The sequence below is a fragment of the Xenopus laevis genome, chromosome 1L (assembly GCF_017654675.1).
Source record: "Xenopus laevis strain J_2021 chromosome 1L, Xenopus_laevis_v10.1, whole genome shotgun sequence".
Classification (NCBI taxonomy): Eukaryota; Metazoa; Chordata; class Amphibia; order Anura; family Pipidae; genus Xenopus; species Xenopus laevis.
Window position 1 is genome coordinate 185,495,625 of NC_054371.1, and position 12,405 is coordinate 185,508,029.

Consider the following 12,405-nt stretch of genomic DNA (forward strand, 5'->3'; position numbering starts at 1 on the left):
ATAAAATGTACAGTTTTCTATAAGAAACCTGACTGTATGCAGTGAAATTCTCCCTTCATTTACTGCTGTGGATAGGAATTGTCAGATGGTCCCTAACTGCTCTGCAGGGAAACAATTATACTTATGAACAGCAGGGGGAGCCTTACTTCCAAGCCATGCAGAACTCAAGCAGCTTTGTTTGTTTCCCTGTAGAGCAGTCGGCGACTGTGTAGAAATTTGTATTGGATTTTATTTTTGCCTTTATACCTCCTTTACTGTTTCCAACTCCAGCTGCAGGGACAAAGATCATGGAGCCAGATTTAAACAGATAAACTGAGATTCTATTTGGAGGATTATTTTGCTTCAGCCACTGGTTCTGCAGAGTTGGAGAAAGTTTATATTAAACAATACAAAAACTGTAAACTCCACATTAGATTACATGACAACACAGGACCCAGTGCAGTCTGCATATTCTGATTATTAACCAGTCTTGCTGTATCGGCTTCTGGCAGATATTATATTACTTGTGCTGTTAATTTATGACGATCACTAAGCAGCCCAGACCACACTGAGCATGTGCACAGTCTTGGTCTTGCAAAGATGTTTAACAAAGTTACAATATGGTGACCCCTGTGGCCAACTTTGAAAGCATAAATCATTTGTTTTATTAAGCTTCTGGTGCAGTAAGTTTATGTTTCGTATACAAAATACAGCACTTTTAGCCTTATTATATTTTAGACTTTACTTCCCCTTTAAAGGTGTTAAAATAATGGCTACAGATTTTATTATTTTATATTTGTATTTTTTTTAGAAAAAATGCAGTAGGTAAATCATTAAATTGTGTCACACTGTTATAGTAAATAAATATATCAAAGCACATTAGTCTCAAACAAGTCAGTACATTTTTTTGTATTTATAAAATGATTTCCTTTTTCTATGGAATATAATAATAATAAAATAGTATATTGAACTTGATCTGAACTAAACCGATTCAAATGATTATGTAGACTCCATTATAATCAAATAATCCAAATTTTTAAAAATGATTTCCCTTTTCTCTGTAATAATAAAACAGTACCTTGTACTTGATCCAAACTAAGATATAATTATTCTTTATTGGAAGCAAAAACCAGCGTATTGGGGTATTTCATGTTTAAATGATTTTCTGATAGACTTAAAATATGTAGATTCAAATTACCGGAAGATCCATTATCTGAAAACCCCCAGGTCCCAAGCATTCTGGATAACAGGTCCCATACCTTCATTAACCATATAAACACAGCGAGGCTTGTTTATCAAAATTCAAATTTGAGAACTTTTAACAAAAGTTTAAATAAACTTGAAAACATATCAAACTCGGATGTGTCCTTATTTGTGGAAAAAAACGTGAATATAAAAAATTCAATGGAAAAAAACTGGAATGCATTAGATTTGTATGCTACTCATCATTTTCAAGTGAGTCTACAAGCTTTCAAAATAATTTGAAAACACGTGGATTGAAAAAAAATCACATTTTGGTATGACAATTTCCATTGACTTCTACATGAACTCGAACAATGAATTTTGAATTCATGTGAGTTTTTTTTAACTGTATTAAATTAGAAAATACTCAAAATTCAATTGGGGGTTTATTTAATAAGAAAATTAATATCTTAAACTTGCACAAATTTTACCGACTAGAAAACTCAAATTGAATTGGAATTGAATGCTCTGAAAAAAACCATGAATGTCAGGAAGGCTACTAACATGTCCAAATTGGTTCCTGGACCTCTCCCATTGACTTATACATGAAGTTGGCAGGTTTTCATTGGCGAATAGTCGAATTCGAGTTCTTAAAGGGCTAGAGTGTGATAAATCTCGGAATTCAAATTAAAACTCAAATCAAGTTTGGATATTTCACAATTCGAATTTGAGAGTTTTGACCATAAATCTACCCCTTAGTCTGTTCTAGAATGGCCAATTCTATGCAACTTTTCTATTGCTTTTTCTTTATAGTTCTTTGCCATCTTCTTCTGACACCTGCCAGCTTTCAAATGGTGGTCCCTGACCCCACCTAAAAACAAATGCTCTGTAAAGCTACACATTTTTTGTTATTGCTACTTTTCATTACTGATCTTTCCATTCAGACCCTGCCAGATAAAAAACAGAAATAAAAAAATTAAACCAATTGCAAATTGGCTCAGAACATCACTCTCTACATTAAAGTGAAAGTTAACAGAACGTTGAACAATCCCTTTAAATATGTTTTTAAATTGCGCCTTCTAGAAATAAATACACTGATATCCTGGTTATTTTTCTGGACAAATTATGTACCCTTTAAGTGGATAATTATTTCTCCCAGAGGTGGTAGCTCCTAGAAGAAATAATGATAGTTGGAAGCAGCAGAATTTACAACCTTGGGATGAGCACGCTCTATTCAATTGATTTGAATCCTTAATAAAGTTACCGATGTCTTATGGAATTTTAGTACTGCTTTTGAGCCTCTGTTCACCTTTCTCAGATAAGCTGGAAGACCATAGAGAAGCCTGTAGCACTAGGGTTTTCAGTACAAAGCTAAAAAAAACTTACATCAGTCAGTCAGCAACCAAGAACTCTTCTGTATTATCTGGTGGGATGTAGAAGACATCTTGGCTATTTTAAACCAGATATGTGTATGGCGAATAAGGAATAGTGAAGGCACATTTTTTTTTAACAGGAAGAAAAGTTCTGAAGTTGGCACATTGCAGAGTTATGATTTGTTTGTAAATTGCATGTTGTGCCCTGTCAAACATTGTCAGAAATACTCAGCTACTTTGCAATTTATCAGAAAGCACAATTAATACAGAAAGGGAAAAAGCAATGTACGTGACACAGCTGCAAGGAGAAAATAAGAGAAAAGCAAGTGCCTCCACTTTACAAATGTAAATAAGGTGTCTACGGCACACCGTGAAGAAGATGTGCATTGACAGGAGAGCATACATTAGTAGCAATACACTAGCTGCTCGGTGGGTATTCTCTTTGCTGTAAAGCTGAGATGAAAGCATTTTGGCTTTTTCTTCATGTTGCATAATTTATCACCATTGTGCTGTTCCAGTTCGCATCCTCTTAAAAGTCAGTTTGGGCTCTTTCTTGTCATTCTCATCATATCTTTATTCAAGAAGGTTCTTGTATGATGAAAATGTAAGTCACAACTCGCAACTGAAAGCCACTTGAATGTCTGGGCGGAATCCTTTTCATACAAATACAAGCACTTTAAGCACTTAGATCCTCATTCAGGTATAAACCATGTCTTCATTTTTGTTGAGTTCCAGAGCTGCCAGTGTTTTACTATTTAGCCATGCAAAGACTATAGATTTCTGCTACTTACAAGTATACAAATGAATTGGACAATTAAAAAGCAAAGAAATTGATATTTCCTGGAGGTAAAAATAGTTTCTTGCCTGAAAAAAAATGATGACGGGGAAGAGGGTTGTAAGTTTAATTTATTTGCTTGGACATGTTTATTTGCTAGAGTCACATGACTTGGCTCTAGGTTCTTCCTGCCAAAAGATTTGTCCGACCTGTGTCCCTCACTTCATTTTACACTGCAACTCCCAGCAGTGAGATGATATGATACAGTGAGATGAATGTTTGTGGCAACTCAAAGGCTGGATCTATTGTAAACGTTGCACTCGTAACCCGTGTGAGCTTTATCAAACATTATTTCCTAACAGTCACCAAAGTGCCTTATACATATGTTTTATTTTATATTAGAGAAAATTGCATTTAATGAATAGGATGTAATGCTTTCACCCTCAGGTGTTCTGTATTGTTTTTTCTACTGTAATACCGAGCTTCTTGTCCATGGCCCATCTATTCTCCATTAGCTGGTTTCATGGCAGATAAACTATGTTTTGTTGTCTTTATAATTTGATGATTCCTACTTTTACTATATGACAGGCCAGTGTCATATTAAAGCATGATTTGCTATTTTTAATATACAGATTTCATTCTCTGTTGGGCAGCAGATACATGCACAAGAGAACATCCATTAGTAATCACTGCTGTTATGGTGGCTCAGAATTCAGATCATCTCTTTAATCAAGATCTCATATTGCTTCCAATTGTTATTGGGAGCATCCTTGTAGAATGTGTTTGCAGCTACTGTTCCAAATAAGGATTATTGCTTTAATCATCTCATGCTTTTACCATAATGTGTCACAAATTTTACCCTGTTCTAGTCCATGGTTATTGCAACAAGTATGACATACAGGCATAAGTATAATCCATGGAAAATTTTGGTATTTTACATATATGCACTAATAATACACTGACTACACTAGGGGGCCCAATTTCTAAGGGTCAAAGTGAATTTTCGAATTAAAAAACTCAATGACTTAATAAAAACTTTTTAAGGGTATATTGCAACACTTAGAAACCATCGAAAATATTTGAATAGTGCAAGTGAGAATGTTGATATCAGATGTTTAAACGTCTTGTATGAAAGGTCAGGATGCAAAATAAATGTAAAATGTATGCAAGCTTTGCTGAAGAATAGTCATCCTTTTAATTAGGCAACGAGTCAAGTTCTTGACTATAAATGCATTAACCTCATTGTACTAGTGAAAGGCATGGTATAGCAAAATAGATTTATTTGTATTTTGCAGCAGTTATATACAGAAAAAGATTTGTACGCTTTAATTGATATAAATTTCTGCTCTCCTGGCCCTGCTCAGTTCTTGGAAAGAGAAACGATAGCAGCAACCTGACTTCCAAAACATCATAGTTGGACTCAAATTTGAGCATCTTTACCTCTGAATATTGCTTTTTTTTTTTTTTTTTTTAAAAAAAAGAAATTATACAAAGCATCGGTATCATTTTAAAACAGGTATTCTTCAGAGATTACCTATCTAAGTAAAAGCAGTGCCCTCCATTAAACAGTTAGTTTAATATATAATGTTAAATAGTGAAATGTACAATAGGTCAACACATAAAATGCAATGGTCTGACTTTGTATTTTGGCACATTTGTGGGCAGGTCTAGAACCAACTAATGAAAACATTAAAAATTGTATAAGTGTAGAACAAGCAATATAGCCCATCAGATGTAATTATGTCAAAACTTCACATAACTGCAGTAGGAACAGCAATAAATACGAAATTCATTAGAAAAAAAAAGTTTGCACGTTCAGCTTGCTGACAACATTTGTAAATACACTTTACATAGAATGCACATGTAGTACAGGTATAGAAACTGTTATCCAGAATGCTTGGGGTTTCCTGGATAATGCCTGAAGTCTACTAAAAAATAATTTAAATAAACCAAATAGAATGGGGTTACCTCCAAAGTATGAATTATATCTAAGTTTGGATCAAGTACAAGATACTGTTTTATTATTACAGAGAATTTTTTTTTAAAAAATTTGGATTATTTTTAAAACAATGTAGTCTATGGGAGACGGCCATCTCGTAATTTGGAGCTTTCTGGATAACGGGTTTCTAGATAACGGATCTGTACCTGTACAGGAGAAATAGTGTATTTATTACTGAATTTTTTTTTCAACAAGAATTACCTTTGGTTGCTTCTCACTGTAAATATTACATTTATCTCATATTACGCAATTTACAGTTTTCTTTCTTCTTTGACCTAAAATATTCTGGGGCAGAGAAGTAAAATTGTTTTGTTATAGCACAATCTGCATTTTATTACAGATTTTCAGGAGTTGTTTTTCATGCTGTAGTCTCCTGAGACTTTTTAATGAGAAAATATAATCATGTTGCTTTTAAAATCTTTAAATGGTTATGACACCAAGATGCATTTGTGCGTGTAGTCTTCCTTCAATTCAGCCTACAAACATTTCGGTGGTTTTACTCTAGCCAGTTAGGCACTGGCCCATAATCAAGGGATACTTAAACATTTTCTCAGGGGACATGATTTCACCTTATTATTGGGGAATGTGGAGACCCACCCTAAATATCAAGTAGATAAATGTTTGGGTCTTCTTAACATATAGGTTTATAATCCCTGACATAATTTAATTGTAAGCTTTTCAGTTCTTTGCAACCTGTTCACCATTCTCATTGTCAAACCAGAATTCAGTTCTTTATGTCAACGTCTTAAAATAGTGCACGTTTTTCTTGCTGATCAGCAATAATGTTCTAATTGTGGCCTGGAGCTGACAAATTATAATTGGCCTATTTTTCAAAAGAAGATTTTACTTACTTATTATGTAAACTAACCTCTGGAACTTTGTGAAGAACTGCCTTGGAGTTATTGTTATATAAATGTGGATAAAGCATGAAGTGACTGACACCAGGAGATTGTGTTCAGCATTGCAGGGAAACTACTTTGTTACAAAAGCACAAAAGCCAGTAATTTGCATAATAGCATGGGTGATCCAATCCTGTTCTTTCTGTGTGAGAAATTTGTTCTTGGATCTGAAGGGTTTTATTCGCAGCAGCCTGCACCTTAATCAACTATTGTTGATCTGTTCCCAGTCAAACTTAAAACTGTATGATTTTTGTATTATAATAGATTATTCTCTAGAATTCATTTACCTATAGTTCACGGCATTGGCATTTATATGCTACTCATAATCAGTTTGTGGTTGACTCTCGTTTTATAAAATGTGTTATATTCCTCTATATGCTTAACCAAATAAACCAGGCAACTCATTTATACAAGAACAGATGCTGACACAGTCATAGTCCCTTTCTGATTAATTTTGCAATAATACATGATTTCTTTCTAAACCTGGATGCAGGCAGGTATATATAAAGGTAATAAGTAGTGATGGGCTAAATTCTTTGCCAAGTTTCACCGCAAAAATGATGCCCATAGACTCCAATGGGTGAAAAAAAATTTGTGGCACATCAAATAATTTTTCACCATTTCTCGACTTTTCAGCAAACCGAAATGGGTCAGATTCGACCCCATTACTAGTCATAAGTAGGGATGCGGAAACCCCCGAATCCTTCACGAAAATTTTGGGCTGAATACCGACCTGAATCCTAATTAGTTAGGAGTTGGAAAGGGGAAAACATATTTTACTTTCTCGTCACGTGATTTCCCTCCCAGACCCTAATTTGCATACGCAAATTAGTATTTGGATTTTGTTCGGCCGGGCAGAAGGATTCGGCATAATCCGAATCCTGCTGAAAAAGACCGAATCCTGGACGATTCCCAAACGAATCCTGGTAATAAGCACAGCTGTGAGCATGGGCAAACATACATGTTGTTTTCTCATGCACATAGAATTTCCGTTTCCCCTCATTTTACATCTTTTTTGTGGTCCCACCTATGTACTGTATAATGCATAATACATTTATTTTATTTTAATCAGCCCTAACCTCTTAATAGAGAGAGATAAGTTACTGTGGGGTTAATACAACTTGAGCTGAAAGTCAAAAGTGACATTTTCTTGTGAATCCAGTTTTCACTGTATTCAGTAAAAATACAAATCAGTTGCTTCATGAAGATCTTTGGATTAATAGATTTTACATTTTGATGCAGATGCCCAATAACTACTCAGATAATTTACTATAATTTACTACCATCATACAGGAAAGATATGTATAATATTTCTGCATTGTCTATATCTTTCCACACTACATTACTTAAAGGAAAACTATACCCCTCAAACAATGTCAGTCTCTATGAAAAGATATTGCATAAAACAACTTATTTGTAAAACACTGCTTCGTGTAAATAAACAATTTTCATAATAAAATACTTTTTTAGTAGTATGTGCCATTGGGTAATCCTAAATAGAAAATTGTCATTTTAAAAAATAAGGACAGCCCCCTGGGATCGTATGATTCACGGTGCACATAAATTTGCCAAACAAACCATACGTTAGGTCACATTAGCCAATTTACAGACAGAGTTATGTCTTATGCTTCCTGTTACAGTTAGGGGCAGTTTTATCAAAGGTCTAAGTGAATTTTCGAAGTAAAAAAACTTTGAATTTCAAAGTAATTTTTGGGTATTTAGACTAGGGAATAGTCCAACTTCGATTCGAATTTTCAAAGGTCGAATTTTTTTTGAAGTACTGTCTCTATAAAACTTTGTCATCTACCATTAGCCACCTTAAATCTGCCAAAGTGCTGTTTTAGCCTATGGGGGACCTCCTAGAACCTGTATGGAGGGAATTGGGGGAGTTTGGGAGATCGAAGGTCGAAGAAAAAAAAACTTTGAATCCAAGTAGATCGAAGTAGCGCTACTTCGAATCGTATGATTCGAAGTAGGCCCACTTCAACCTCAAAAAACTTCTACCACCATTTTGTTGGTCTTTTTGAATTCGAAGTTCAAAGTTTTTTTAACTTTGACCTTTGATAAATATGCCCCTTAGAGTTGTAGTATTTCTGGTCAGGTGATCTCTGAGGCAGCACACAGACCATCACGAAATGGTGGGTCAAGGCAAGAGATGTAAAAGGGCAATATTTACTTAAATATATATTCCAGTTTGGTAAGATTTTTTTAATATGCCACTTAATTTGATATATCTGTATATCTGAATCTGTTGCGCAAGTATTCACTGGGGCAAGTCTGTAATTTGTTGATTCTATCTTCCTGTTTTGTCTCCCTTATTCACTTTTTAGAATCACTTGGAAATGAGATTTAAATCGTCAGATTCGTCACCTGACGAAGGGGGAACGCCCTCCGAAACGTTCTTTGACGCAATAAACATACCAGGGGTAGGACCCTGGTTTAATTTGCTCCGTGTGCCAGGCCTTTTTTCCTTACATTGGTCCATTGGGAGTGCCGTCTCCCTTAGGCCTTGGGCACCAGCGTTAATTTGACAAAGGGCCTGAGTGTGTGCGTGGTTTCTGTGTACCATTTAAATCAGAAAGTGTCATGCCTGGTGAAACAATTTCCTTTGCTATACAATCACCATTGTGTATCAGCTTTTAACTTTGCTAGTTAATTTTGTTTCCTAATAATTCATCTGTATTTCACTGTAGTACGTCTTTCACTGTAAAACACAAGTAATTATCAGTATATAAGTAAGGATTAATTACTGAATAAACTTACCTTTTGTTAATGCAAAATACATACACAAATACTATGAATCTAAACCCTCAAAGACCACCATATATATTTTTTTAAATGTTCCTTTTTTATTTGCTATTGGTAATAATATGATTTGCACATTTGCCTATGCAAAGAATTATCAGGTTACCAGTTCTGTTTTGTTGCAGCATATCCTCAATCTATGCAGCATAGGTTTTCTCTGGTACAGTTTTGCAGTAATGTTTAAATATATGGTAACCCTTTAATATTGTGCTATTAAGCTAAAGAACAGAATACTCTGTTTACAATATTTGGTGTATGTAATGTTTTCTTTCAGGCACTTATCTGTGTCAGAGCTGGTCAAACATTTAACGGGATCATTTTTGCTTGAACCAGAACTCTCTGAAGACAGCACGAGTGTAGGTGCCGAAACGTTGAATACGTTGGTGGAGGTTCCATCATGCTGTGGGGCTGTGTGGCTAGTTCAGGGACTGGGGCCCTTGTTAAAGTCGAGGGTCGGATGAATTCAACCCAATATCAACAAATTCTTAAGGATAATGTTCAAGCATCAGTCACAAAGTTGAAGTTACGCAGGGGTTGGATATTCCAACAAGACAATGACCCTAAACACACTTCGAAATCTACAGAGGTATTTATGCAGAGGGAGAAGTACATTATTCTGGAATGGCCGTCACAGTCCCCCGGCATTAATATCATCGAAAATCTATGGGATGATTTGAAGCAGACTGTCCATACTCGACAGCCATCAAATTTAACTGAACTGGAGAGATTTTGTATGGAGGTGTGTGTGTGTGTATATATATATATAGATATATATAGATATATATAGATATATATAGACATATATAGATATATAGACATATATAGATATATAGATATATATATATATATATAAAACCAGCAAAGAGCCAGCACTCTCGAATAAAGTGTTCGTTTGCCTGGGTGCACAATCAATATAATATCTCCATCCATCCAAAGAAGATCAGCCCAATCAGGGCTTAAAAATATGAAAAGGTTTTATTGAAAATAACACAGCGTACGACTAACGTTTGGGCCCTGTCCAGGGCCTTTCTCAAAGTATATTTATATATATATATATATATATATATATATATATATATATATATATATATATATATATATATTTATTTATACAGGTATGGGATCTGTTATCCGGAAACCTGTTATCTAGAAAGCTCCGAATTACGGAAAGGCGTAGACTCCATAGTAATTAAATAATCCAATGAATGCTTTTTGCAAGCAAAAACAGCCTGTTTGGTTTATTTAATGTTAACGTGATTTTCTAGTAGGCTTAAGGTAAGAAAATCCAAATTACAGAAACGTCTGTTATCCGTAAAACCCTATATATAGTCCGATCACCACCTCAACAGAGTATATCATAGGCAAATGTAAGTATGGGTATTTGCATCTACTGATGATATTTAGATTTTATATAACTTATATTTTTTGCTTTAATATTTTTTCACAGCCGTCCTCAAAAAGTGTGTCTGTGTCCTTTCCTGCCTGTGTGTCCACTTGATGTTTCCACTAGCTTGTACATTGTACAACATCCAGCAGAGGTGAGTAGGTCCTATGGGAAAGGTTCAATTTCACTCTTAGAGCTAACCATGTGTATGGAATATGAGTCAGAGCCTGCAGTTTTCTTCCCTACTCTGTTATCACTTGCTTTTAATAGTGGTTGATTTCTTTTAAACTTTTTTTCCAAATTAGCGAAATTTTATTTTGCTTTATTTAAATACACGTGCTTTAGTATTTTAAGGGCCTTATTTATCAAAATCTGAATTTTTCTAACTATTTAAATAAAAAAAGTCTGACCAAACTAGAATAAATGATTGGACATGTACATTGGCATGGTAATTTTAGCAAAGAATGGTCCAGCATATATCTATACATATACACAAGTATTATAGTGCATATTTTTTAATACATATAAAATGTATAACCTTTAAACATTAACCTCTTTATCGTTTTTGACTTGTGCAACTCGTCATATATAAACAATAGATATTGACGCACAACCTTCTAAATTTGGTGCAGGTAGTCAGAAAAATTGCCACCGCCGAAGTAGCAAATACTATAGTTAAAAAACAAAAAAATCCTACCACAGCCCATAGGGCGTTTCTGGGTTCTTAGACCCCTTTTTCAAGCCAAGGGCACTAGTATCTATTACAAACATTAGCTCACATGGGCTTATCCATAGTAGCACAATAAATTGCATACAGGAAATTACATCACCAATGGTTAATCTCTCCAGTTAACCCCTTAGTTACTTAACAATGTCCATAGATCCGAATCTCTCATCCCCATTCAATGTTTATCCGCTGTATACCCAATTCAGATAAAAGAGAGAACAAAAATAGAGAACAGTGAAACTAAAAGTCTCATCATAGAATATGAATATATATACAGTATATATATATATATATATATATATATATATATATATATATATATATATATATATATATATATATATATAAGCATTCACAAAGTACCTGCACTCCTTCCTTGTTGCTCCAATGTGGGTGCTTGGTCAATCAGCGTATACAATGTTCAAAGTGGACCAGCACACCGAAGTTTTCAATCAAAAGAGTTTTATTTCAACATCACTCATGTGTCCAACGTTTCGGCCCACACGGCCTTGATAAAGGCCCTAATGTGGGCCGAAACGTTGGACACATGAGTGATGTTGAAATAAAACTCTTTTGATTGAAAACTTCGGTGTGCTGGTCCACTTTGAACATTATATATATATATATATATATATATATATATATATATATATATATATATATATAATATATATATATATATACACAAACCAAAAATAAAACCTCACTCCAAGGACTTGATATAGGGAAAAAAATGTGAGAATTTCACTGTTTGGCACTCCGTCTTCAGGAAGTGAAAAAAAAGAAGACGGGCCAAGTCAGTGTGCCAAAACGTTGACATAAAATTCTCACATTTTTTCACTATATCAAGTCCTTGGAGTGCGGTTTTATTTTTGGTTTGTGATGCTATGTTATAACCAGCACCCAGGCAGCTGTCTCTAAGGGATATATACAGGTGGAATTCCTCTCTTCCAAGTGTTCTAAAAGTAATTCCACAAACCACATGCTTTGCAAGAAAAAGTTTAACACATCTTAGTTCAATTACATTGTCTTTTAAAACTTTTGTTTGTAATAGTTTATGGATTGTTGAACTTGGTGGTGGACTTTGACCACATCTCCAAAGGGTAGAGAAAGCAGTGTGAGATGTGGTACCATCTTGTTGCAGTTTGTAAATATTTTCTTTCAGAACAGTTCATATGTGGCTTAAAGTCCATCAAGTTCAACCCCTCCAAATGAAAACCCAGCATCCATACATACACCCCTCGCTACTTTTAATTAAATTCTATTTACCCATACTTATACT

At 34.5% G+C, this 12,405-nt stretch overlaps 1 protein-coding gene across 1 annotated transcript in view; it reads left to right on the plus strand.

Annotated features, from left to right (window-relative positions):
- The window catches only part of dtwd2.L (DTW domain containing 2 L homeolog), a 62,717-nt gene that overhangs the window by 16,982 nt on the left and 33,330 nt on the right, over positions 1-12,405 (plus strand). Inside the window, 1 exon segment of the mRNA NM_001096836.1 lies at positions 10,460-10,550. Coding sequence (NP_001090305.1) covers positions 10,460-10,550 — 91 coding nt within the window.